At 56.9% G+C, this 27,190-nt stretch overlaps 1 protein-coding gene across 1 annotated transcript; it reads left to right on the top strand.

Annotated features, from left to right (window-relative positions):
• The first annotated feature begins 1,776 nt into the window (after window positions 1-1,776).
• On the top strand, window positions 1,777-17,192 carry atat1 (alpha tubulin acetyltransferase 1). The gene is made up of 10 exons (XM_088907980.1): window positions 1,777-2,185; window positions 3,374-3,434; window positions 3,780-3,871; window positions 4,308-4,365; window positions 4,667-4,780; window positions 6,282-6,383; window positions 7,017-7,062; window positions 11,504-11,578; window positions 16,389-16,602; window positions 17,159-17,192. Exons 1-10 carry the CDS (start codon window positions 2,094-2,096, stop codon window positions 17,190-17,192), a joined length of 888 nt encoding a protein of 295 aa, XP_088764106.1. The 5' UTR covers window positions 1,777-2,093.
• Window positions 17,193-27,190: the final 9,998 nt, after the last annotated feature.

The following is a 27,190-nucleotide window of genomic DNA, read 5'->3' on the forward strand; positions in this document are numbered from 1 at the left end:
CCCTCTCTCTCTCAGTGCAGTGTTCATGTCCTGGAGTGTCCAGTCAGTGTGTCTGTATGAACCCCTCTCTCTCTCAGTGCAGTGTTCATGCACTGGAGTGTCCAGTCAGTGTGTCTGTATGAACCCCTCTCTCTCTCAGTGCAGTGTTCATGTACTGGAGTGTCCAGTCAGTGTGTCTGTGTGAACCCCTCTCTCTCTCTCAGTGCAGTGTTGATGTACTGGAGTGTCCAGACAGTAGACCTCACCTTTCTCTTTCTCTTTCTCTCTCACACACACACCTGCATGAGTTACAATTTCCATCTGACAACAGGAAATCCTATACTTGAAACGTGTGCTTATTTGCGATCTGCCACACTCTGACACTGTTTTTGCTGACCCTATTTTTTAATGCTCGTCTTCTACATACGCGGCTTTTAATCTGGACGAACTGAATCAATCTGAATCAATCAATTAAATAAGTAATTAATTAAGGCCGATTTTAGTCAGTCAAGAGCTGTATTGGGCGCACTTGAGGGCAGTGACAAGGCTCTTAATTACTGACACTTAAGTCTTACTCAAGGTAGTTTCTACATGAATTCGTCTAAAAGCATTTTTCTTTTTTTGCTGTTTAAAAAAGGTTTAGTTTTGTTTCGTTTTTGAACTGGTCGTTTGGATCATGATTTATTTTTTTTTTACGGAGGGGTAAATCAGGTGCTTCGACAAATTTTGGGGGGGTCTCTGACCTCCGAGGAGGTCCAGGGGGACATCAGTGTGTCTGTGAGTTCAAAGCCTCCCTCATTAAGTCGTACCTGGGCTGAGGTAAACAGGGGAAAAAAAACGGTCCCTGGTGTCACCAGACAAGCCGTTCAGCTCCAGTCGTCGCTCATACCCGCTAAACTCCCCTCCCCTGTCTTGTCTGGAAGCGAGGACTGAGCTGATAAAGAGCTGTGGTTTTTTCAGCTGGAAGTGAGATTAGAGACGTGCTGTACAAAGGGGACATCTTCCGCATGACAACAAATGCGGTTTTATGTGCGTGTTTGTGTCGTGGCCGCGCTCAATAACACCGAGAGAGGCGTACGTCCAGACGCCACAGGCTGCGTTTCTGGACTTTCTCCCGGTGTGGTATGTTTAGAGCGGAAGAGGGACTGATTTTATTTGATTTTTTTTTTGTTGTTTCGGTATCTGTGTTTCGCCCGCAGGCGACAGACAAGACAGACCGCCGCGCCCAGCGCTTGTTTGCCAGGCCGCTCTGCGTCGTTGCCAAGGCGATGCGCCGCCGCGACCGGAAACGGCTTGGTGCTTACCGTAAAACGAAGGGTAGAGGCGCATCCTTGCACTTCAGTCAACGGAGATATATCCTGTCAATATACACCAAATTCAAAATAAGAACGTGTTAAAATCGCCCCCAACCCCCGTCCGTGTGAACCAGGGCTCTGACTCACAGACCCCTGGACTGACTGGATCAGGGACACAGACCCCTGTATTAACTGGACCAGAGTCACAGACCCCTGGACTAACTGGACCAGAGTCACAGACCACCTGGACTAACTGGACCAGGGACACAGACCACCTGGACTGACTGTAACAGGGACACAGACCACCTGGACTGACTGGACCAGAGTCACAGACCACCTGGACTGACTGGACCAATCTCCGGGCGGGAGTTACCTTGTTCCTGAAGGACTGAGCCGTTTATAGAGGCGGAGGAGGGAAATCCACGTGCCCCTCTCTTCGGCGAGATACGGCCGTCTCCCGGGGTGATGCGATCCCGGGCGACAGACGCGTGTGCGGAGTGGAGTGGGGGGGGGGGACCGAGTGTCCGCGTTCACGCGTGTGTGGAGCAGACACAATGGAGCGCTAGAGACCACGGAGAGGGGAGACGCACGACACCGCGTCCGGGACCTCGCAGCGTGTCGATAACACCCACCCAACACAGGAGAGGGGAAAAAAAAAATCTCTCGCCTATTATTAATAATAATAATAATTATTATTATTATTATTATTATTATTATCAGCGCTATTAAAGGGCTGTCTGGGCTTGCTCCCGGCGGGAAGGCGCGAGTGGGGCCGCGCCCTCTGCCCCGGGGAGGAGGAGGAAGAGGAGGAGGAGGAAGATGGAGTTCCCTTTCGATCTGAACCCGCTGTTCGCCGACCGCATCTCGGTGCTGGACCACAACCTGACGCCCGCCTGCAACGCCTGGGGGAGGTAACCGCTACTAAAAGTAGAAAAAAACCATTTAAAATCAAAATAATAGAATCCATTCCGGGCCACCTCGGCTGCTGCTGCAGCGAGAGAGAGAGAGAGAGATGGGAGAGGCGGGGGGGTCGTCGCCGGACTGCGCCTGAAGACAGTCCTGTGTCCCGGCGCTCTGCTGACTGTGTCCCTGCCGGCGTGGGGTGGGGTGGGGGGTCGGTGTTTTTGTAGGAATCAGTGTCCTTCCCGGGGGGGTGGGGGGGGCTCCCTGTCCCGTCATGTCCCGCAGGGGCCAGTGTGGTGGACTGGAGTTTGTCGTCAGTCCCTGTCCTGTCCCAGTCCAGCGCGGGGGACTGGAGTTAGTTGTCGGTCCCTGTCCCAGTCCAGCGCGGGGGACTGGAGTCTGTCGTCAGTCCCAGTCCCAGTCATGTCCCAGTCCAGCACGGGGGACTGGAGTTTGCCGTCGGTCCCTGTCCTGTCCCAGTCCCAGTCCAGCACAGGGGACTGGAGTTTGTCGTCGGTCCCTGTCCTGTCCCAGTCCAGCGCGGGGGACTGGAGTTTGTCGTCGGTCCCAGTCCAGCGTGGGGGACTGGAGTTTGTCGCTGTTCCCTGTCCTGTCCCAGTCCCAGTCCCAGTCCAGCGCGGGGGACTGGAGTCTGTCATTGGTCCCAGTCCTGTCCCAGTCCAGCGCGGGGGACTGGAGTTTGTCGCCGGTCCCTGTCCTGTCCCAGTCCAGCACGGGGGACTGGAGTCTGTCGCTGTTCCCTGTCCTGTCCCAGTCCCAGTCCAGCGCGGGGGACTGGAGTCTGTCGTGGGTCCCTGTCCTGTCCCAGTCCCAGTCCAGCACGGGGGACTGGAGTCTGTCGCTGTTCCCTGTCCTGTCCCAGTCCCAGTCCCAGTCCCAGTCCAGCGGTACAGAGGGAGATGCTGTCTCCATCAGGTTGGCATGGTGACCCAGCGGGGGGCCCGGGTTCGATTCATGGGCCTGGGGTGCTGTCTGTGTGGAGTTTGCGTGTTCGGTCCTGAACGTGGCGTGAATCGGGGGGGGGGCTGGCCTCGTTCGAGAGGAGGGGGTCATGGGGTCGAGGGGTTCAGGCAGAAGGGACTCATGGCAAACTCTCTCCCTCTCTCCTCTCTCCCTCTCCTCTCCATCCCTCTCTCCTCTCTTCTTCTCTCTCCTCTCCATCCCTCTCTCCCCAGGCCCGACGCCCAGCGCCAGGTTGCCATGGTAATCGATGAGCTGGGGAGGGCGTCTGCAAAGGTAAAGGTTGTTTTGTTTTGTTTTTTATCTTCCCCCATCACGCCCCCCCCCCGGCTCGCTACAAAATCACCCAGACCGTCGCCCGTCTGCTTCGGAACGGTTGGGGAGCTGGGGGGGGGGGGCGGTTTTCCAGTCAGGACAGGAGGCGCTTCTGTACACAGAGGGTGGTGGGGGTGGGGAACAGGCTGCCCGGCCCTGTGGTTGAAGCCGATACCCTGGCTTCTCTCCAGACACAGCTGGGTGGGCTTTTCCAGTCAGGACAGGAGGCTCTACTGTACACAGAGGGTGGTGGGGGTGGGGAGACCTGTGTGGTGTTGATGTGTCCAGGACTGCTCTGCCCCGCAGGCCCAGAAGCTGGCCACGCCCATCACCAGCGCCGCCAAGATGCAGTCAAACCACCACCGGCTGTACCTGCTCAAGATCGGGGAGAGCAATGGGTAAGACTGGCCCCCCCTTGAGGGCATCGCGTGCCCCCATGCCCACACCCCTCACTGGACCAGGGACACTGACCCCTGGACTGACTGGACCGGGGACACAGACCCCCTGGACTGACTGGACCAGAGGTCACAGACCTCCTGGGCTGACGGGACCAGAGGTCACAGACCCCCTGGGCTGACGGGACCAGAGGTCACAGACCCCCTGGACTGACTGGGCCAGGGACACAGACCCCCTGGACTGACTGGACCAGAGGTCACAGACCCCCTGGACTGACGGGACCAGAGGTCACAGACCCCCTGGACTGACTGGACCAGAGGTCACAGACCCCCTGGACTGACTGGACCAGAGGTCACAGCCACAGTAGTTTCATGTGTAGTCAGTCTGTGCCTCTATTGTAACCCCTCTCTCCCCCTCTCCCCCTCTCTGCCCCCTCAGAGGTCGGGGGGTGGCCGTGGGCTTCCTGAAGGTGGGATACAAGAAGCTCTTCCTCCTGGTGAGTCTCTCCTCGTCTTCCTTCTGTCTGGGGGGGTCGGGGGGGCCAGCTGTCCTGTTCCGGGTCAGAGGCTTCTGTGGGCCGAACCCGTTTAACTTTGTTATTGTCGCTCCTGACTCTGACACCATCTGTCTGTGTGGAGTCTGCATGTTCTCTAACCTCTTTCACATGGAATCCGGTTAAGAAGTGATGGTCACGAAATCTGGGGCAGTGTCCGGCCCGCATTACCACTAAATATCCCCACGACTCGGGATGGGGTGTAGCCCGACGGTGACCCCCAGGTGTCGCGTTTGTACACCAGGACCAGCAGGGGGCGCACATAGAGACGGAGCCGCTGTGTGTGCTGGACTTCTACATCAGCGAGAGCCTCCAGCGGCATGGTTACGGCCAGCAGGTCTTCAACTACATGCTTCAGGTGAGTGAGGGGGGGGTGAGGAGAGGGCAGGGCAGGTCTGAGGTGAGTGAGGGGTGAGGAGAGGGCAGGGCAGGTCTGAGGTGAGTGAGGGGTGAGGAGAGGGCAGGGCAGGTCAGATCTGAGGTGAGTGAGGGGTGAGGAGAGGGCAGGGCAGATCTCAGGTGAGCGAGGGGTGAGGAGAAGGCAGGTCAGGTCAGATCTGAGGTGAGTGAGGGGTGAGGAGAGGGCAGGTCAGGGCAAATCTCAGGTGAGCGAGGGGTGAGGAGAGGGCAGGTCAGGGCAGATCTGAGGTGAGTGAGGGGTGAGGAGAGGGCAGGGCAGGTCAGATCTGAGATGAGTGAGGGGTGAGGAGAGGAGAGGGCAGGTCAGGTCAGATCTGAGGTGAGTGAGGGGTGAGGAGAGGGCAGGTCAGGTCAGATCTGAGGTGAGCGAGGGGTGAGGAGAGGGCAGGTCAGATCTGAGGTGAGCGAGGGGTGAGGAGAGGGCAGGTCAGGTCAGATCTGAGGTGAGTGAGGGGTGAGGAGAGGGCAGGTCAGATCTGAGGTGAGTGAGGGGTGAGGAGAGGGCAGGGCAGATCTGAGGTGAGTGAGGGGTGAGGAGAGGGCAGGTCAGGTCTGAGGTGAGTGAGGGGTGAGGAGAGGGCAGGGCAGGTCAGGTCAGATCTGAGGTGAGTGAGGGGTGAGGAGAGGGCAGGGCAGGTCAGGTCAGATCTGAGGTGAGCGAGGGGTGAGGAGAGGGCAGGTCAGGTCAGATCTGAGGTGAGTGAGGGGTGAGGAGAGGGCAGGTCAGATCTGAGGTGAGTGAGGGGTGAGGAGAGGGCAGGGCAGATCTGAGGTGAGTGAGGGGTGAGGAGAGGGCAGGGCAGGTCAGATCTGAGATGAGTGAGGGGTGAGGAGAGGAGAGGGCAGGTCAGGTCAGATCTGAGGTGAGTGAGGGGTGAGGAGAGGGCAGGTCAGGTCAGATCTGAGGTGAGTGAGGGGTGAGGAGAGGGCAGGTCAGGTCAGATCTGAGGTGAGTGAGGGGTGAGGAGAGGGCAGGGCAGGTCAGATCTGAGGTGAGGGGGGGGAGAGGAGAGGGCAGGTCAGGTCAGATCTGAGGTGAGTGAGGGGTGAGGAGAGGGCAGGTCAGGGCAGATCTGAGGTGAGTGAGGGGTGAGGAGAGGGCAGGGCAGGTCAGGGCAGGTCAGGTCAGATCTGAGGTGAGTGAGGGGTGAGGAGAGGGCAGGGCAGGTCAGGTCAGATCTGAGGTGAGCGAGGGGTGAGGAGAGGGCAGGTCAGGGCAGATCTGAGGTGAGTAAGGGGTGAGGAGAGGAGAGGGCAGGGCAGGGCAGGCAGACCTGCAGCCAGGTGCTTGAGGTGAGAGGGGTGGGCAGGTCAGGATCAGGGTCATGCTTGAGGCGCGTTCAACAACGTGGCTGGGCAGTTCGCACCACGCCCCCACCACCCTTTGTGCAAAGGGCCAGCGTCACGTCAGAGGTCTCCGTTCTCCCCCCCCCGTGCAGCACGAGAGAGCCGAGCCTCAGCTGATGGCCTACGACCGGCCTTCTCCCAAGTTCCTCTCCTTCCTGAAGAAGCACTACGGACTGGAGCGCTGCGTCCCTCAGGTACTGAGCACAACACACCCAGCAACCCCCCCATAGGATTCATTAGGAGAGCCCGTGTCGTCTCTCTGACAGTTACTAGTCAATTGATCTGAGAATCTCACCCAGCTGTGTCTGGAGAGAAGCCAGGGTATCGCCTTCAACCACAGGGCTGGGCAGCTTGTTCCCCACCCCCACCCCTCTCTGTGTACAGTAGAGCCTCCTGTCCTGACTGGAGGAGCTCACCCAGCTGTGTCTGGAGAGAAGCCAGGGTATCGGCTTCAATCACAGGGCTGGGCAGCTTGTTCCACCCTCCCACCCCTCTCTGTGTACAGTAGACCTTCCTGTCCTGACTGGAGGAGCTCACCCAGCTGTGTCTGGAGAGGAGCCAGGGTATCGGCTTCAACCACATGGGCTGGGCGGCTTGTTCCTCACCCCCACCCCTCTCTGTGTACAGAACTGCACCAACGAATGGCTGTCGGTCCCCGTCTGAGATGAGCTTCCTTTTGCGAGAAGAAAGTGGTTCTGCCACAACTCCAGAGCTCCCCGAGGCGGGAATCTCGTGTCCCTGTTTTGTCTTGGCTTCTGCTCGTCTCCTCGTTTGTCTGCTCTGACTGTCTGACTTGTTCGTCTCTCTCTCTCTCTCTCTCTCTCCAGGTCAATAACTTCGTGGTTTTTGACGGCTTCTTTCGTGAGAAATCAGGTACCTGCCATCGCTGTCCTCGACCTGACCGGGGTCTGGGCCAAGTTTACTTTCCCTGATGGTCTGAAGCAGAAGTCTTCTGCCTGGTTTTCCTTTTCCTGTTAACTCCTCACACCACAGGACAGGAGACACAGTGAGAGAGAGGAGATCACTGAATCTCTCAGTAATACACAGACACACACACACACACACTCCCCACAGGACAGGAGACACAGTGAGAGAGAGGAGATCACAGAGAATACCCCTCAGTCATCAACACACACACACACAACAAGACAGGAGACACAGTGAGAGAGAGGAGATCACAGAGAATACCCCTCAGTCATCAACACACACACACACAACAGGACAGGAGACACAGTGAGAGAGAGGAGATCACAGAGAATACCCCTCAGTCATCAACACACACACACACAACAGGACAGGAGACACAGTGAAAGAGAGGAGATCACAGCGAATCCCTCAGTCATAAACACACACGACGGGACAGGAGACACAGTGAGAGACGGGAGATCGCTGCTGTCACAAGCACAAACGATCAGTCCCAGAGAGAGAGAGGAGAGGACACTCTGAGAAGCGCGCACGCGCACACACACACACACACACACACACACACACACACACACACACACCACAGGACAGGAGAGACAGTGAGAGAGAGGAGATCACAGCAAATCCCTCAGTATTATACTCACAGAAAAGGACAGGAGACACAGTGTGAAAGAGAGGAGATCACAGCGAATCCCTCAGTCACAAACACACACAGCAGGACAGGAGACGCAGTGAGAGAGAGGAAATCACAGCGAATCCCTCAGTCATAAACACACACAGCAGGACAGGAGGCACAGTGAGAGAGAGAGAGAGGAGACACAGAGAATCCCTCAGAAATAAACACACACCACAGGACAGGAGACACAGCGAGAGACGGGAGATCAATGCTGTCACAAGCAGACACTATCACTCCCCGAGAGAGAGAGGAGAGGAGAGGACACTGTGAGAACTGTGTACACACACACACACACACACACACACAGCAGGAGAGGAGAGAGGCAGTGAGCCAGAGAGAGAGAGAGAGAGGAGCTGACAGTGGCCGAAGTGATAACAGAAGGTTGCTCCTTCGAAAGCTGGTCTCAGCTCTCAGGAGGGTGGTTTGGGGGAAAAAAAGTAAAAATCGATAAGGAGACTAACGCTAATCTCTCCCGATATTCCCAGGAGCGCCTCCGTTCCCAGACCGGGGCTCTCTCGGCTGCTCGTAAGGGATCGATCCAGTCTCTGCCCCCCCACCCCCTCTCTCCGTCTCCCTCTGGTGGTCCCCCGCCTGCCCTACATCCCAGTATTCACACCCCACGCGCATGGGAGGGGGGGGAGGGACAGAACCGTGCCCCCAAAAATATATTTTTAATTGTAGAGGTGGTGCACTGAGATCTAAGGCCACTGGGTGAGGGACCCTCTCAGTCTGATCGGCTACCACAACCCGGCTGGGCAGCCTGTTCCCCACCCCCGCCACCCTCTGTGTACAGAAGAGCCTCCTGTCCTGACTGGAGGAGCTCACCCAGCTGTGTCTGGAGAGAAGCTGGGGTATCGGGCTTCAACCACAGGGCTGGGCGGCTTGTTCCCCACCCCCACCACCCTCTGTGTACAGAAGAGCCTCCTGTCCTGACTGGAGGAGCTCACCCAGCTGTGTCTGGAGAGAAGCCGGGGTATCGGCTTCAACCACACGGACTGGGCAGCTTGTTCCACCCTCCCACCCCCCTCTGTGTACAGAAGAGCCTCCTGTCCTGACTGGAGGAGCTCACCCAGCTGTGTCTGGAGAGAAGCTGGGGTATCGGGCTTCAACCACAGGGCTGGGCGGCTTGTTCCCCACCCCCACCACCCTCTGTGTACAGAAGAGCCTCCTGTCCTGACTGGAGGAGCTCACCCAGCTGTGTCTGGAGAGGAGCCAGGGTATCGGCTTCAACCACACAGCTGGGCAGCTTGTTCCCCACCCCTACCCCTCTGTGTACAGAAGAGCCACCTGTCCTGACTGGAGGAGCTCACCCAGCTGTGTCTGGAGAGAAGCCAGGGTATCGGCTTCAACCACAGGGCTGGGCGGCTTGTTCCCCACCCCCACCACCCTCTGTGTACAGAAGAGCCTCCTGTCCTGACTGGAGGAGCTCACCCAGCTGTGTCTGGAGAGAAGCCGGGGTATCGGCTTCAACCACAGGGCTGGGCGGCTTGTTCCCCACCCCCACCCCTCTCTGTGTAGAGATGTTTGATTGCTTGCAGCTAAACTGATCCTATGATCTCAGCCTGCTGTTTCTTTCTTTTTTTCACATTTACCTTTATCCCAGAGTAAACCAATAAGACTTTACCTCGAGCCAAAGATCCCCTTGTGAAAAGGTTGTACAGTTGTTCCTGTTTGATCTGCCTCTGTGGTCAAATTGCACTCATGTAGTCACCTTCCTAGTCCCTGTTGTCCTACCCAGTGACTTTCCTGACCGATATCTTTCAGCCCCTGCTGTGTATCCTGATCAGGGTAATGCTATCAGGAAATACATCATCCCCAGCTTCACCCTCACACTCCTCCTCCTCAGATCCGTACAGGACTGGAGAGACACTCAGTCTGATCACCTCCAGCTTCACCCTCACACTCCTCCTCCTCAGATCTGTACAGGACTGGAGAGACACTCAGTCTGATCACCTCCAGCCTCACCCTCACACTCCTCCTCCTCAGATCTGTACAGGACTGGAGAGACACTCAGTCTGATCACCTCCAGCTTCACCCTCACACTCCTCCTCCTCAGATCTGTACAGGACTGGAGAGACACTCAGTCTGATCACCTCCAGCCTCACCCTCACACTCCTCCTCCTCAGATCTGTACAGGACTGGAGAGACACTCAGTCTGATCACCTCCAGCCTCACCCTCACACTCCTCCTCCTCCTCAGATCTGTACAGGACTGGAGAGACACTCAGTCTGATCACCTCCAGCTTCACCCTCACACTCCTCCTCCTCCTCAGATCCGTACAGGACTGGAGAGACACTCAGTCTGATCACCTCCAGCTTCACCCTCACACTCCTCCTCCTCAGATCTGTACAGGACTGGAGAGACACTCAGTCTGATCACCTCCAGCTTCACCCTCACACTCCTCCTCCTCAGATCTGTACAGGACTGGAGAGACACTCAGTCTGATCACCTCCAGCCTCACCCTCACACTCCTCCTCCTCAGATCCGTACAGGACTGGAGCGACACTCAGTCTGATCACCTCCAGCCTCACCCTCACACTCCTCCTCCTCCTCAGATCTGTACAGGACTGGAGAGACACACAGTCTGATCACCTCCAGCTTCACCCTCACACTCCTCCTCCTCAGATCTGTACAGGACTGGAGAGACACTCAGTCTGATCACCTCCAGCTTCACCCTCACGCTCCTCCTCCTCAGATCTGTACAGGACTGGAGAGACACTCAGTCTGATCACCTCCAGCCTCACCCTCACACTCCTCCTCCTCCTCAGATCTGTACAGGACTGGAGAGACACACAGTCTGATCACCTCCAGCCTCACCCTCACACTCCTCCTCCTCAGATCTGTACAGGACTGGAGAGACACTCAGTCTGATCACCTCCAGCCTCACCCTCACACTCCTCCTCCTCCTCAGATCTGTACAGGACTGGAGAGACACACAGTCTGATCACCTCCAGCTTCACCCTCACACTCCTCCTCCTCAGATCTGTACAGGACTGGAGAGACACTCAGTCTGATCACCTCCAGCTTCACCCTCACGCTCCTCCTCCTCAGATCTGTACAGGACTGGAGAGACACTCAGTCTGATCACCTCCAGCTTCACCCTCACACTCCTCCTCCTCCTCAGATCCGTACAGGACTGGAGCGACACTCAGTCTGATCACCTCCAGCCTCACCCTCACACTCCTCCTCCTCCTCAGATCTGTACAGGACTGGAGAGACACACAGTCTGATCACCTCCAGCCTCACCCTCACACTCCTCCTCCTCAGATCTGTACAGGACTGGAGAGACACTCAGTCTGATCACCTCCAGCTTCACCCTCACACTCCTCCTCCTCAGATCTGTACAGGACTGGAGAGACACACAGTCTGATCACCTCCAGCTTCACCCTCACACTCCTCCTCCTCAGATCTGTACAGGACTGGAGAGACACTCAGTCTGATCACCTCCAGCTTCACCCTCACGCTCCTCCTCCTCAGATCTGTACAGGACTGGAGAGACACTCAGTCTGATCACCTCCAGCTTCACCCTCACACTCCTCCTCCTCCTCAGATCTGTACAGGACTGGAGAGACACTCAGTCTGATCACCTCCAGCTTCACCCTCACACTCCTCCTCCTCCTCAGATCTGTACAGGACTCTGTAAGGACTGAAAGAGTTTATGGGATTGATCACGATGGCTCAGTCTGTATATTTTTTTTTCTCCTGGTCTCCCAGCAGTTCAAGTGAGGAAACTCCCCCCCAGGAAGCCCGAGGGAGAAATCAAGCCGTACTCCCTGACGGAGAGAGAAGGTGAGTGGCCGACGTGAAGCTGGGCTACGCGGGGCGCCCCCAGGTGGTGACCCCGGAAATTGTGGCCCCGAAAAACCGAGTCATTAAAAACGATGCGATTCACTTCGTCAGAGACACCCATCCGGCCCGCGCCCGGGCGCCAGTGTCCGTCCTCCCTCCCTCTCGGGCTTTCGGAGAGGCTCAGCGCCGCGTGCGCCAGCAGAGCAAGCGATGGAACGCAGATTCCTCGCCACAAGAAGTCTCACGTCAGGGCTGGAGGGACTAGAGGCCGAGAGTCCCGACGCCAGCTCGGCTAGATCGCGCGCGCCCGTTGAGGAGGAGGAGGAGGAGGAAGGGCTCCGCATCATTCCTCACACACACCCGCTCTGCTGCTCAGCGTCTCCCTGCGACTCCACGCGTCCCCCTGCTTCTCTCCGCGACTCTCTGTGACTCTCCGCGTCCCCCCGCGGGTCTCTCTGTGACTCTCCGCGTCCCCCCGCGGGTCTCTCTGTGACTCTCCGCGCCTCCCCGCGGGTCTCTCTGTGACTCTCCGCGCCTCCCCGCGGGTCTCTCTGTGACTCCCCGCGTCTCCCCGCGGGTCTCTCTGTGACTCTCCGCGCCTCCCCGCGGGTCTCTCTGTGACTCTCCGCGTCTCCCCGCGGGTCTCTCTGTGACTCTCCGTGGGTCTCTCTGTGACTCTCCGCGCCTCCCCGCGGGTCTCTCTGTGACTCTCCGCGGGTCTCTCTGTGACTCTCCGCGCCTCCCCGCGGGTCTCTCTGTGACTCTCCGCGCCTCCCCGTGGGTCTCTCTGTGACTCTCCGCGCCTCCCTGCGGGTCTCTCTGTGACTCCCCGCGTCTCCCTGCGGGTCTCTCTGTGATTCTCTGCGTCTCCCCGCGGGTCTCTCTGTGACTCTCCGCGCCTCCCCGCGGGTCTCTCTGTGACTCTCCGCGCCTCCCTGCGGGTCTCTCTGACTCTCCGCGTGTCGCTCGAATTCCTCGCCCCCGAAATCAAGTGTGACGTCAGGGCTGGAGGGACTAGAGGCCAAGAGTCCCGACGCCAGCTCGGCTAGATCGCACGCGCCCGTTGAGGAGGAGGAGGAGGAGGAGGAAGGGCTCCGCATCGGGCCGCCCACACACCCGCTCTGCGGCTGATCCTGACACAGGCAGCACCGGCAGGGGGCGTGTGTGTGTGTGTGTGTGTGGGAGATCGGGGCTGGTACTTGGTCCAAATCGTTTGGGAACCACCGATCCTGAAGAATGAGCGATTGGGACTATACTGGAGCATCCAGCTGCTCAGCGTCTCCCTGCGTCTCCCCGCGTCTGCCCGCGTCCTACCTGCGTCCTACCCGCGTCCTACCCGCGTCCTACCCGCGTCCTCCCTGCGTCCTCCCCGCGTCTGCCCGCGTATCCCTGCTTCTCTCCGCGACAATCCGTGTATCCCTGCGTGTCTCCACGACTCTCCGTGACTCTCTGCGTCTCCCTGCGTGACTCTCCGTGACTCTCTGCGTCTCCCTGCATCTCTCCGTGACTCTCCGCATCTCTCCGTGACTCTCCGCATCTCCCTGCATGTCTCCACGTCTCTCCGCATCTCCATGCATGTCTCCGTGTATCTCTGCATCTCTCTGTGACTCTCCGCGTCTCCCTGTGTCTCTCAGTGTCTCTCTCCCTGTGTCTCTCAGTGTCTCTCTGCCTCTCTCCCTGTGTCTCAGTGTCTCTCTGCCTCTCTCCCTGTGTCTCAGTGTCTCTCAGTGTCTCTCTCCCTGTGTCTCTCTCCATCTCTCTCCCTGTGTCTCCCTGTATCTCAGCGTCTCTCTCCCTGTCTCTCTCAGTGTCTCTCTCAGTGTCTCTCTCAGTGTCTCTCTCCCTGTCTCTCTCAGTGTCTCTCTCAGTGTCTCTCTCAGTGTCTCTCTCCCTGTGTCTCTCAGCGCTGAAGGAGGAGCAGAGAGGTCTCCCTGTGTCTCTCAGCGTCTCTCTCCCTGTGTCTCTCAGTGTCTCTCTCCCTGTGTCTCTCAGCGTCTCTCTCCCTGTGTCTCCCTGTCTCTCAGCGCTGAAGGAGGAGCATAGAGGTCTCCCTGTGTCTCTCAGTGCCTCTCTCCCTGTGTCTCTCAGTGTCTCTCTCTCTGTGTCTCCCTGTGTCTCCCAGCGCTGAAGGAGGAGCAGAGAGGTCTCCCTGTGTCTCTCAGTGCCTCTCTCCCTGTGTCTCTCAGTGTCTCTCTCTCTGTGTCTCCCTGTGTCTCCCAGCGCTGAAGGAGGAGCAGAGAGGTCTCCCTGTGACTCTCAGTGCCTCTCTCCCTGTGTCTCTCAGTGTCTCTCTCTCTGTGTCTCCCTGTGTCTCCCAGCGCTGAAGGAGGAGCAGAGAGGTCTCCCTGTGTCTCTCAGTGCCTCTCTCCCTGTGTCTCCCAGCGCTGAAGGAGGAGCAGAGAGGTCTCCCTGTGTCTCTCAGTGCCTCTCTCCCTGTGTCTCTCAGTGTCTCTCTCTCTGTGTCTCCCTGTGTCTCCCAGCGCTGAAGGAGGAGCAGAGAGGTCTCCCTGTGTCTCTCAGTGCCTCTCTCCCTGTGTCTCTCAGTGTCTCTCTCTCTGTGTCTCCCTGTGTCTCCCAGCGCTGAAGGAGGAGCAGAGAGGTCTCCCTGTGTCTCTCAGTGCCTCTCTCCCTGTGTCTCTCAGTGCCTCTCTCCCTGTGTCTCTCAGTGTCTCCCAGCGCTGAAGGAGGAGCAGAGAGGTCTCCCTGTGTCTCTCAGTGCCTCTCTCCCTGTGTCTCTCAGTGTCTCTCTCTCTGTGTCTCCCTGTGTCTCCCAGCGCTGAAGGAGGAGCAGAGAGGTCTCCCTGTGTCTCTCAGTGCCTCTCTCCCTGTGTCTCTCAGTGTCTCTCTCTCTGTGTCTCCCTGTGTCTCCCAGCGCTGAAGGAGGAGCAGAGAGGTCTCCCTGTGTCTCTCAGTGCCTCTCTCCCTGTGTCTCCCTGTGTCTCCCAGCGCTGAAGGAGGAGCAGAGAGGTCTCCCTGTGTCTCTCAGTGCCTCTCTCCCTGTGTCTCTCAGTGTCTCTCTCTCTGTGTCTCCCTGTGTCTCCCAGCGCTGAAGGAGGAGCAGAGAGGTCTCCCTGTGTCTCTCAGTGCCTCTCTCCCTGTGTCTCTCAGTGTCTCTCTCTCTGTGTCTCCCTGTGTCTCCCAGCGCTGAAGGAGGAGCAGAGAGGTCTCCCTGTGTCTCTCAGTGTCTCTCTCCCTGTGTCTCTCAGTGTCTCTCTCTCTGTGTCTCCCTGTGTCTCCCAGCGCTGAAGGAGGAGCAGAGAGGTCTCCCTGTGTCTCTCAGTGTCTCTCTCTCTGTGTCTCCCTGTGTCTCCCAGCGCTGAAGGAGGAGCAGAGAGGTCTCCCTGTGTCTCTCAGTGTCTCTCCCTCTGTGTCTCCCTGTGTCTCTCAGCGCTGAAGGAGGAGCAGAGAGGTCTCCCTGTGTCTCTCAGCGCCTCTCTCCCTGTGTCTCTCAGCGTCTCTCTCCCTGTGTCTCTCAGTGTCTCTCTCTCTGTCTCCCTGTGTCTCCCAGCGCTGAAGGAGGAGCAGAGAGGTCTCCCTGTGTCTCTCAGTGTCTCTCTCTCTGTGTCTCCCTGTGTCTCCCAGCGCTGAAGGAGGAGCAGAGAGGTCTCCCTGTGTCTCTCAGTGCCTCTCTCCCTGTGTCTCCCTGTGTCTCCCAGCGCTGAAGGAGGAGCAGAGAGGTCTCCCTGTGACTCTCAGTGCCTCTCTCCCTGTGTCTCTCAGTGTCTCTCTCTCTGTGTCTCCCTGTGTCTCCCAGCGCTGAAGGAGGAGCAGAGAGGTCTCCCTGTGTCTCTCAGTGCCTCTCTCCCTGTGTCTCTCAGTGCCTCTCTCCCTGTGTCTCCCTGTGTCTCCCAGCGCTGAAGGAGGAGCAGAGAGGTCTCCCTGTGTCTCTCAGTGCCTCTCTCCCTGTGTCTCTCAGTGCCTCTCTCCCTGTGTCTCTCAGTGTCTCCCAGCGCTGAAGGAGGAGCAGAGAGGTCTCCCTGTGACTCTCAGTGCCTCTCTCCCTGTGTCTCTCAGTGCCTCTCTCCCTGTGTCTCCCTGTGTCTCCCAGCGCTGAAGGAGGAGCAGAGAGGTCTCCCTGTGTCTCTCAGTGCCTCTCTCCCTGTGTCTCTCAGTGCCTCTCTCTCTGTGTCTCCCTGTGTCTCCCAGCGCTGAAGGAGGAGCAGAGAGGTCTCCCTGTGACTCTCAGTGCCTCTCTCCCTGTGTCTCTCAGTGTCTCTCTCTCTGTGTCTCCCTGTGTCTCCCAGCGCTGAAGGAGGAGCAGAGAGGTCTCCCTGTGTCTCTCAGTGCCTCTCTCCCTGTGTCTCTCAGTGCCTCTCTCCCTGTGTCTCCCTGTGTCTCCCAGCGCTGAAGGAGGAGCAGAGAGGTCTCCCTGTGTCTCTCAGTGCCTCTCTCCCTGTGTCTCTCAGTGCCTCTCTCCCTGTGTCTCCCTGTGTCTCCCAGCGCTGAAGGAGGAGCAGAGAGGTCTCCCTGTGTCTCTCAGTGCCTCTCTCCCTGTGTCTCCCTGTGTCTCTCTCTCTGTGTCTCCCTGTGTCTCCCTGTGTCTCTCAGTGTCTCTCTCTCTGTGTCTCCCTGTGTCTCCCTGTGTCTCCCAGCGCTGAAGGAGGAGCAGAGAGGTCTCCCTGTGTCTCTCAGTGCCTCTCTCCCTGTGTCTCTCAGTGCCTCTCTCCCTGTGTCTCCCTGTGTCTCCCAGCGCTGAAGGAGGAGCAGAGAGGTCTCCCTGTGACTCTCAGTGCCTCTCTCCCTGTGTCTCTCAGTGTCTCTCTCTCTGTGTCTCTCAGTGTCTCTCTCTGTGTCTCCCTGTGTCTCCCAGCGCTGAAGGAGGAGCAGAGAGGTCTCCCTTGGCCCTTCAATCAAGCCCCGCCCCCCTCCTCCCCGCTGGGCCGCTCTCTGAGCGTGGGCTCCTCCCCCTCTCACGGGGCCCCCCCCCGGGCCCCCCCAGCCCTCAGCGCCCTGCGCGTCGACAGGCCCCGGCCCCCGCAGCTCAACGGCGCGGCCAGCGGCCCCCCCCGGACGCGCCGGACCAGGTAACCCGCCCCCCAGGGGTCCCCAATCTCAGTCCTGGGGTCCCCCCTCACACACACACAGCTGAGCTCATCGCCAGGGCTGATCGAGGACTTCGTTCAGGGGTCCCCAGTCTCAGTCCTGGGGTCCCCCCTCACACACACACACAGCTGAGCTCATCTCCAGGGCTGATCGAGGACTTCTTTCAGGGGTCCCCAATCTCAGTCCTGGGGTCCCCCCTCACACACACACACACAGCTGAGCTCATCTCCAGGGCTGACTGAGGACTTCGTTCAGGGGTCCCCAGTCTCAGTCCTGGGGTCCCCCCTCACACACACACACAGCTGAGCTCATCTCCAGGGCTGATCGAGGACTTCGTTCAGGGGTCCCCAGTCTCAGTCCTGGGGTCCCCCCTCACACACACAGCTGAGCTCATGTCCCTGGGGGGTCACGTGTTCCCAGTTCTGCTTAACCTGCTGTCTAACCCTGTGGTCTCTCCTTCTCTCTCTCTCTCTTTCACCCTCTGACCTTTAACCTTTAACCTCCTCACCCCTCCTGTCCCTACCCCCCCCCCCGCAGCTCCCTCAACCGCTCCCAGATCTCCTTCCACTGACCCGACCCCTGACCCCTGACCCCTGACCTCTACATCCCGCGGCCTCCCCCCGGACCCACTGCCCCCGACAGAACGGGGGAGTCCGTTTGTGTTTTTAAAGACCCCATTTTTAAGACCAGGGGCTGGGCAGAGGTCACCAGCGCGAAAGACTGCCTCTTAATTTCAGTTATTTTCTGTACTTTTTTTAAAGGAGAAACTCTCGCTGTGGTCGTGGGGCCAAACACCATCGCTAAGTAACTGCTGATAAAATGGTTTTTAAATCAAGAAGACACGACCGTCTGTTGGCACCATGTTGGCACATGACTCCCCCTGTGGGCGTGTCCGAGCCCCCCGCTGTCCCCTCTCACGTGACTCCCCCTGTGGGCGTGTCCGAGCCCCCGCTGTCCCCTCTCACATGACTCCCCCTGTGGGCGTGTCCGAGCCCCCCGCTGTCCCCTCTCACGTGACTCCCCCTGTGGGCGTGTCCGAGCCCCCCGCTGTCCCCTCTCACGTGACTCCCCCTGTGGGCGTGTCCCAGCCCCCCGCTGTCCCCTCTCACGTGTCTCCCCCTGTGGGCGTGTCCCAGCCCCCCGCTGTCCCCTCTCACGTGACTCCCCCTGTGGGCGTGTCCCAGCCCCCCGCTGTCCCCTCTCACGTGACTCCCCCTGTGGGCGTGTCCGAGCCCCCCGCTGTCCCCTCTCACGTGACTCCCCCTGTGGGCGTGTCCGAGCCCCACTGTCCCCTCTCACGTGAAATTCTGGAAGTGAAATAAAATCCCAGACTTGTGAAGAGAAGCAAAAACAGACTGTTTGCCTTCCCTACCCAGCCCTGTGGTTGAAGCCGATACCCTGGCTTCTCTCCAGACACAGCTGGGTGAGCTCCTCCAGTCAGGACAGGAGGCTCTACTGTACACAGAGGGTGGTGGGGGTGGGGAACAAGCTGCCCAGCCCTGTGGTTGAAGCCGATACCTCGGCTTCTCTCCAGACACAGCTGGGTGAGCTCCTCCAGTCAGGACAGGAGGCTCTTCTGTACACAGAGGGGGGTGGGGGTGGGGAACAAGCTGCCCAGTCCGTGTGGTTGAAGCCGATACCCTGGCTTCTCTCCAGACACAGCTGGGTGAGCTCCTCCAGTCAGGACAGGAGGCTTTTCTGTACACAGAGGGGGGTGGGGGTGGGGAACAAGCTGCCCAGTCCGTGTGGTTGAAGCCGATACCCTGGCTCCTCTCCAGACACAGCTGGGTGAGCTCCTCCAGTCAGGACAGGAGGCTCTTCTGTACACAGAGGGGGGTGGGGGTGGGGAACAAGCTGCCCAGTCCGTGTGGTTGAAGCCGATACCCTGGCTTCTCTCCAGACACAGCTGGGTGAGCTCCTCCAGTCAGGACAGGAGGCTCTTCTGTACACAGAGGGGGGTGGGGGTGGGGAACAAGCTGCCCGGCTGCTGTTGTTGAAGCCGATACCCTGCCTCCTCTCCAGACTCAGCTGGATTGGACATCAGTCAGCTTTCTACCCAGTTCGAGCCGTCCGTGCCGCTGATAGAAGTCATCGGGCGGGATCTCCTCAAATTGTCGCTACCGCTCGTAATTAAAAGCCAATCAATTGAATCGATGTCTCCGGAGCTCCCATCGGGACCGAAAAGGACAGAACGGGCGTCAAAGCAGCCGTTGACCAGTGGGGTGACCGCTGTCCCGCGGAGCCGAGCTTCCTCGCTCGCCCCCCCCCCCCCGGTGCTCGTTAAGGTCCCTCTAACGAGCTGGCGGCGCAGGGCCGGCCGGCGCACGGGGGGAAGGGGTTGCACGTCGGTTCTTCTCCCGCTGTCGCTCGTTCTGGGGTTCGCCCAGGGCGGCCCCGAAGCCCCCGGCCTCCGTTTTTCCGAAAAGGCCCCGGGCTGGGGGGGGAGGGGGCTCCGCAGGGCATTGTGGGTTACCGCGGTAACCCGAGCTGCCGCCGCGACGCCTGCCGACTTCGGCGTCCCGGCCGGAATGCCGCAGGGCGGGCTGGCAGTGCTGCTGCTGCTGCTGCTGCTCCTCCTCCTCCTCCTCCTCTTCCTCCCATCCCATTCCTCTCTGCGTTTTGTTTTGCGTCTCCCACCCCCCCCCCCCACACACACACACACTCCGTTATTAATTATGATTTCTGTTGTCGTTTTCTTTTGTCTGTGCTCCCGTTTGCGTTCCTCCTTTCCTCTCGCCTTCCTCTTCCTGCCTGACCTCCTCCTCCTCCTCCTCCGGTTTCTCCCGTTTGGTTTCCATCTCACTGACCCCTTCCTCCTGTCTGTATTTCCCCTCTCTCCTCTCTCTATCGATTCCCCTCTCTTTCTCCTCTCCCTCTCTCCTATCTATTCCTCTCCCTCTCTCCTGTCTCTCCTCTCCCGTCTCTCCTCTCCCTCTCCTCTCCCTCTCTCTCCTTTCCCTCTCTCTCTCTCTCCTCTCCCTCTCTCCTGTCTCTTGTCTCTCCTTTCCCTCTCTCCTGTCTCTCCTCTCCCTCCCTCTCCTTTCCCTCTCTCTCCTCTCTCTTCTCTCTCTCTCTCTCTCTCTCTCTCCTCTCTCTCTCTCTCTCTCTCTCTCTCTCCCTCTCCCTCTCTCTCTCTCCTCTCCCTCTCTCTCTCCTGTCTCTCGTCTCTCCTTTCCCTCTCTCTCCTGTCTCTCGTCTCTCCTTTCCCTCTCTCCTGTCTCTCCTCTCCCGTCTCTCCTCTCCCTCTCTCTCTCCTCTCCCTCTCTCCCTCTCTCTCCTTTCCCTCTCTCTCTCCTCTCCCTCTCTCCTGTCTCTCCTTTCCCTCTGTCTCCTGTCTCTCCTTTCCCTCTCTCCTGTCTCCTGTCTCCTGTCTCTCCTCTCCCTCTCTCCTGTCTCTCCTCTCCTCTCTCTCTCTCTCTCTCTCTCTCTCTCTCTCTCCCTCTCTCTCTCCTGTCTCTCGTCTCTCCTTTCCCTCTCTCTCCTGTCTCTCGTCTCTCCTTTCCCTCTCTCCTGTCTCTCTCCTCTCCCGTCTCCCAGCCAGCAAGGCCTGGTCGCCAGGGGCAACCTCTACAGCCGCCACATCAGCAGTGGGACCTTGTGGCCGTCGCCGGAGAAGCGACCGGCCCCGCCCAGGCAGCCAGGTACCGCCCTTCGTCCCTCCTCCTCCTCCTCCTCCTCCTCACGTTCCCTCCGTCTCTTCACTCGGCTTCCGACCGGCCCCCTGGACAGAGCTCCAGCCCTGCCAGGCTTCGGGTGGGGTGGGGGACGGAACTCCATTTCCCACGAGCCACTGCTGTGGTTGCTGTGGCGACCTGCCCACCCAGCACACGCCCGCCCGCCCCGTCTCCCAAAGCACTCTGGGACTTGTAGTCCCCGCGGGCTGCAGCCCGACCTCCGCGCTCCCCGCCCGCGATGGGAGTCTGGGAGCGGTCGGAGAGAGCGCGCGCCAGCCCTGTGCTCTGTCCCGCAGGTGAGCCCGAGACGGACCAGGGCCGCCCCGACTGGGCCAGAACCCCCATCCGGGACCGCGCGGCAGACACACAGGACAGGCGACCGCAGTAAGGACTAGATTTGGGTCCGGGGTGGGGAGGAGGGGGGGGAGGCGGGGAAGGACCTCAGCTGTCAGAACCGGGCCAGAACGGGCCGAGGGACGGGCAGAACTGCGCTCTCCAGCTCTGAACCCTGGAGCTGGAGGACAGCAGATTGATACAGACCAGCTTGAGACACAGGAAGGACTGAGGCTGTCCGGCAGCCAAATCATTATCATTCCATTACTGAGGCTGTGATCATTCATGACCAATCACAGCACAGTCATCATCTACTGTACTCTCTCTCAGTGCGTCTGTATGAACCCCTCTCTCTCTCAGTGCAGTGTTCATGTACTGGAGTGTCCAGGCAGTGTGTCTGTGTGAACCCCTCTCTCTCTCAGTGCAGTGTTCATGTACTGGAGTGTCCAGTCAGGGTGTCTGTATGAACCCCTCTCTCTCTCAGTGCAGTGTTCATGTACTGGAGTGTCCAGTCAGTGTGTCTGTATGAACCCCTCTTTCTCTCAGTGCAGTGTTCATGTACTGGAGTGTCCAGTCAGTCAGTGTGTGTGTATGAACCCCTCTCTCTCTCAGTGCAGTGTTCATGTACTGGAGTGTCCAGTCAGTCAGTGTGTGTGTATGAACCCCTCTCTCTCTCAGTGCAGTGTTCATGTACTGGAGTGTCCAGTCAGTCAGTGTGTCTGTATGAACCCCTCTCTCTCTCTCAGTGCAGTGTTCATGTACTGGAGTGTCCAGGCAGTGTGTCTGTGTGAACCCCTCTCTCTCTCAGTGCAGTGTTCATGTACTGGAGTGTCCAGTCAGTGTGTCTGTATGAACCCCTCTCTCTCTCTCAGTGCAGTGTTCATGTACTGGAGTGTCCAGTCAGTCAGGGTGTCTGTATGAACCCCTCTCTCTCAGTGCAGTGTTCATGTCCTGGAGTGTCCAGTCAGTGTGTCTGTATGAACCCCTCTCTCTCTCTCAGTGCAGTGTTAATGTACTGGAGTGTCCAGTCAGTGTGTCTGTATGAACCCCTCTCTCTCTCAGTGCAGTGTTAATGTACTGGAGTGTCCAGTCAGTGTGTCTGTATGAACCCCTCTCTCTCTCAGTGCAGTGTTCATGTACTGGAGTGTCCAGTCAGGGTGTCTGTATGAACCCCTCTCTCTCTCAGTGCAGTGTTAATGTACTGGAGTGTCCAGTCAGTGTGTCTGTATGAACCCCTCTCTCTCTCAGTGCAGTGTTCATGTACTGGAGTGTCCAGGCAGTGTGTCTGTATGAACCCCTCTCTCTCTCAGTGCAGTGTTCATGTCCTGGAGTGTCTCTATTGACCCTTCTTCAGACGGTCTACCCTATAGTATCATTGAACAGGACGGGCATCATTGTCAAACTCTGATCATCGAGGACAGACGGACTTTCGGACCTCGGCGAAGAGACACGGCACTCGAGTCCTAGGAGGATTAACACACACACACAAAAAACCAACAACGATACACACGGCGTGGCGCAGGAAATCGAGCACTACTGCTACTTGAAAAGGAAAAAAAAAACCAAACCACCACAATGACACGATGATATTTCCTTTAGGAGTCTAAGGTCCTGCGTCTTGCTGGTCGCGTCCCGACGCCGAACTCCAGGTGTATATATATATTTTAGCGAACTCCGGTGTAGTTTTTGGGGGAAAAAAAACGATGCGCCCCGTCTCCCCTGATCTGTCCACTCCCCAAACACACAACCCCGCACGACGTGTCGGCCCGCCGAGTCCGCGGACGACGCTCATAATCCGGGCGGAACAAATGCAGTTACTCCCCTCCTCCTCCTCCCAAAAATACAAAGAGAAAAAATAAGGTTTCTTACCGAGGGCGATGTGCTCCGAATGCCGAAAGCGTCGCCGACATTTCCGTAAAAAAAAGGTTTAAAAATCCACATAGCGAGGGAATCCGACATGTTGAAGTTAATAACACGACCGCAAGACAAACCACCTGAATGTCATTAAACTACACCCCCCCCCCCAAAAAAAAAAACACTTGTCTTCTCAGGAAGGGGGCTCTAGGTTTTAAAAGATTTCCCGTCGTAGAGAGGCTCGGGCTTGTAAGTTCCGACATCACCAACTCCCGACCTGTCCGGCGTCCTTAAAGACACAGGACCAGCCGGGACCCAGCCGGCACCAGAACCGGCCTCCACGGCGATCCCACAGCTGAGCAAGAGTGCGCCCAGATTACTGACCCACTCTCTCAGTGCCTTAGTTAATGTGCTGGAGTGTCCAGTCAGTCAGGGTGTCTGTATGAACCCCTCTCTCTCTCAGTGCAGTGTTCATGTACTGGAGTGTCCAGTCAGTGTGTGTGTATGAACCCCTCTCTCTCTCAGTGCAGTGTTCATGTACTGGAGTGTCCAGTCAGTGTGTCTGTATGAACCCCTCTCTCTCTCAGTGCAGTGTTCATGTACTGGAGTGTCCAGTCAGTGTGTCTGTGTGAACCCCTCTCTCTCTCTCAGTGCAGTGTTCATGTACTGGAGTGTCCAGTCAGTGTGTCTGTATGAACCCCTCTCTCTCTCTCAGTGCAGTGTTCATGTACTGGAGTGTCCAGTCAGTCAGTGTGTGTGTATGAACCCCTCTCTCTCTCTCAGTGCAGTGTTCATGTACTGGAGTGTCCAGTCAGTGTGTCTGTGTGAACCCCTCTCTCTCTCAGTGCAGTGTTCATGTACTGGAGTGTCCAGTCAGTGTGTCTGTATGAACCCCTCTCTCTCTCAGTGCAGTGTTCATGTACTGGAGTGTCCAGTCAGTGTGTCTGTGTGAACCCCTCTCTCTCTCAGTGCAGTGTTCATGTACTGGAGTGTCCAGGCAGTGTGTCTGTATGAACCCCTCTCTCTCTCAGTGCAGTGTTCATGTACTGGAGTGTCCAGTCAGTGTGTCTGTATGAACCCCTCTCTCTCTCTCAGTGCAGTGTTCATGTACTGGAGTGTCCAGTCAGTCAGTGTGTCTGTATGAACCCCTCTCTCTCTCAGTGCAGTGTTCATGTACTGGAGTGTCCAGTCAGTGTGTCTGTATGAACCCCTCTCTCTCTCTCAGTGCAGTGTTCATGTACTGGAGTGTCCAGTCAGTGTGTCTGTATGAACCCCCCTCTCTCTCTCAGTGCAGTGTTCATGTCCTGGAGTGTCCAGTCAGTGTGTCTGTATGAACCCCTCTCTCTCTCAGTGCAGTGTTCATGTCCTGGAGTGTCCAGTCAGTGTGTCTGTATGAACCCCTCTCTCTCTCAGTGCAGTGTTCATGTACTGGAGTGTCCAGTCAGTCAGTGTGTCTGTGTGAACCCCTCTCTCTCTCTCAGTGCAGTGTTCATGTACTGGAGTGTCCAGTCAGTGTGTCTGTGTGAACCCCTCTCTCTCTCAGTGCAGTGTTCATGTCCTGGAGTGTCCAGTCAGTGTGTCTGTGTGAACCCCTCTCTCTCTCAGTGCAGTGTTCATGTACTGGAGTGTCCAGTCAGTGTGTCTGTATGAACCCCTCTCTCTCTCAGTGCAGTGTTCATGTACTGGAGTGTCCAGTCAGTGTGTCTGTATGAACCCCTCTCTCTCTCAGTGTAGTGTTCATGTACTGGAGTGTCCAGTCAGTGTGTCTGTATGAACCCCTCTCTCTCTCAGTGCAGTGTTCATGTACTGGAGTGTCCAGTCAGTGTGTCTGTATGAACCCCTCTCTCTCTCTCAGTGCAGTGTTCATGTACTGGAGTGTCCAGTCAGTCAGTGTGTGTGTATGAACCCCTCTCTCTCTCTCAGTGTGAGTGTCTCTCTCTGTGTCTCTCCAGGTGCTCTGCACAGCCCCCTGTGCCTCCTCTCTCTCTCCCGCGGCCCCCCTCCTGTGAGATGGAGTCTTCTCTGGACCAGACCCCCCTGACACCCCCGGCTCCTCGCCCTGACTGCCCCCCACACAGTGGGGGGCCGCGAGACGGAGAGGCCGCCAAAGCGCCGGACGCCGGTCGGGACCCCCCCCGAGCGCCCCCCAGCCCCCCCCGGTCCTGGACCACGGTGGTACAGCCCTTCACAGCCCAGTGGGTCCGTAGGAAGCAGGAGTACCGGAGCACCAGGCCCTGGTGAGGCCGGGCAGGGCGACCCGGGATCGGGGGGGTAGGGGTGAGACCCAGACACTGGGGCGCCCCCTTCAGGGTTGACATGGAGACCACCTCTCACCTGACCTTTGACCCTGGAGAAGGAGCCTGTTTCACGTCTGCACGAGCCAAACAAACTCCAGAGGAAAACACAGAGCTCACACACACTGACACACACACAGAGCTCATACACACACAGAGCTCACACACACTGACACACACACAGAGCTCACACACACACACTGACAAGCACACAGAGCTCACGCACACTGACACACACACAGAGCTCATACACACACAGACCTCACACACACTGAGACACACACAGAGCCCACACACACACAGAGCTCACACACACTGACACACACACAGAGAGCTCACACACACAGAGCCCACACACGCAGAGCTCACACACACTGACACACACAAAGAGCTCACACACACTGACACACACACAGACACACACACACAGAGCTGACACACACACAGAGCCCACACACACACAGAGCTCACACACACTGACAAGCACACAGAGCTCACACACACTGACACACACACAGAGCTCATACACACACACTGACACACACACAGAGCCCACACACACACAGAGCTCACACACACAGAGCTCCCACAAACACAGAGCTCACACACACACACAGAGCTCACACACACTGACACACACACAGAGCCCACACACACACACAGAGCTCACACACACAGAGCCCCCACAAACACAGAGCTCACACACACACACAGAGCTCACACACACACAGAGCCCCCACAAACACAGAGCTCGCACGCTGATACACCCATGCAGACACTTAGACACACAAACTGATAAACACACACCAAGCTGAAAGAATTGTGTCTGTGCTTCAGTGCCATGTTTTGATTTCATGTAATTTTGCAAGGGGGGGGAGAAAAAGGAGAACAGTGTCTTGTTCACGAAGGCAGAATCCCAACAGGCCCTTTCCAGATCCCGGCTCTGTAAGATATGTTACATATACTCTCAGGCTGAAGTCCAAGCAAGAGATCTCCTCTGTACAACATAAGGATATTTCTCTGGTGCCATACAAAATCTCCATACACTATCAAGATATTTCTCTAGTGCCATCTGGGATCTCCTCCCTACACTACACAAGATATTTCACTAGTGCAATACAAGATCTCCTCTATACACTATAAGAATATTTCACCACTGCAATCAGAGATCTCCTCTATACACTTTAAGAATATTTCACATGTGCAATACAAGATCTCCTCTATACACTATAAGAATATTTCACATGTGCAATACAAGATCTCCTCTATACACTAGAAGAACATTTCACTAGTGCAATACAAGATCTCTATACACTATAAGAATATTTCACCACTGCAATCAGAGATCTCCTCTATACACTTTAAGAATATTTCACATGTGCAATACAAGATCTCCTCTATACACTATAAGAATATTTCACATGTGCAATACAAGATCTCCTCTATACACTAGAAGAACATTTCACTAGTGCAATACAAGATCTCTATACACTATAAGAATATTTCACCACTGCAATCAGAGATCTCATCTATACACTAGAAGAATATTTCACTAGTTCAATACAAGATCTCTATGCACTAGAAGAATATTTCACTAGTGCAATACAAGATCTCTGCACACTAAAACTATTTCACCACTGCAATCAGAGATCTCATCTATACACCATAAGAATATTTCACCACTGCAATCAGAGATCTCATCTATACACAATGAGAATATTTCACTAGTGCAATACAAGATCTCTATACACTAGAAGAATATTTCACTAGTGCAATACAAGATCTCTATACACTATAAGAATATTTCACTTGTGCAATACAAGATCCCCTCTATACACCGTAAAAATAGTGCAATTGTGTCTCCTGCAGTTAGATGGAGCAGCTGCTGGAACAAGCACTGAATTGCTCTGACACTTCACTGATCACTTACAGAGCTGCTGTGCAGACTTTTGTGAGCTTGACCATCTTTACTGTGCTGTAGCAGTGTGTACCATTGTCATCTAAGAATGAGCACAGTTCAAATGTTTGACCTTTCAGAAGGGGGTGTGGGGGAGAAGGGGGGGGGGTAATGTTTGTTTCAGGGGGTACTCATTTCTCACCCTTTTCCTATTGCAATTAAAAAGCAGCTCTGGCATTTTCAATCCTCCAATTTATCAATAATCCAGCTCTCGAGCAGCTGCTTCTACAGACACACTCTGCCCTGGTCCTGGAGGGGTCAGTGTGTGTGTGTCTGCAGAGTCTCCAGGGGTCTTTAAAGCAGGGCTGTCCAGTCCTGGTCCTGGAGGGGTCAGTGTGTGTGTGTGTCTGCAGAGTCTCCAGGGGTCTTTAAAGCAGCGCTGTCCAGTCCTGGTCCTGGAGGGGTCAGTGTGTGTGTGTGTCTGCAGAGTCTCCAGGGGTCTTTAAAGCAGGGCTGT

Source organism: Atractosteus spatula (genome assembly GCF_055471065.1).
Source record: "Atractosteus spatula isolate fAtrSpa1 chromosome 10 unlocalized genomic scaffold, fAtrSpa1.hap1 SUPER_10_unloc_1, whole genome shotgun sequence".
In the NCBI taxonomy this organism is placed as follows: Eukaryota; Metazoa; Chordata; class Actinopteri; order Semionotiformes; family Lepisosteidae; genus Atractosteus; species Atractosteus spatula.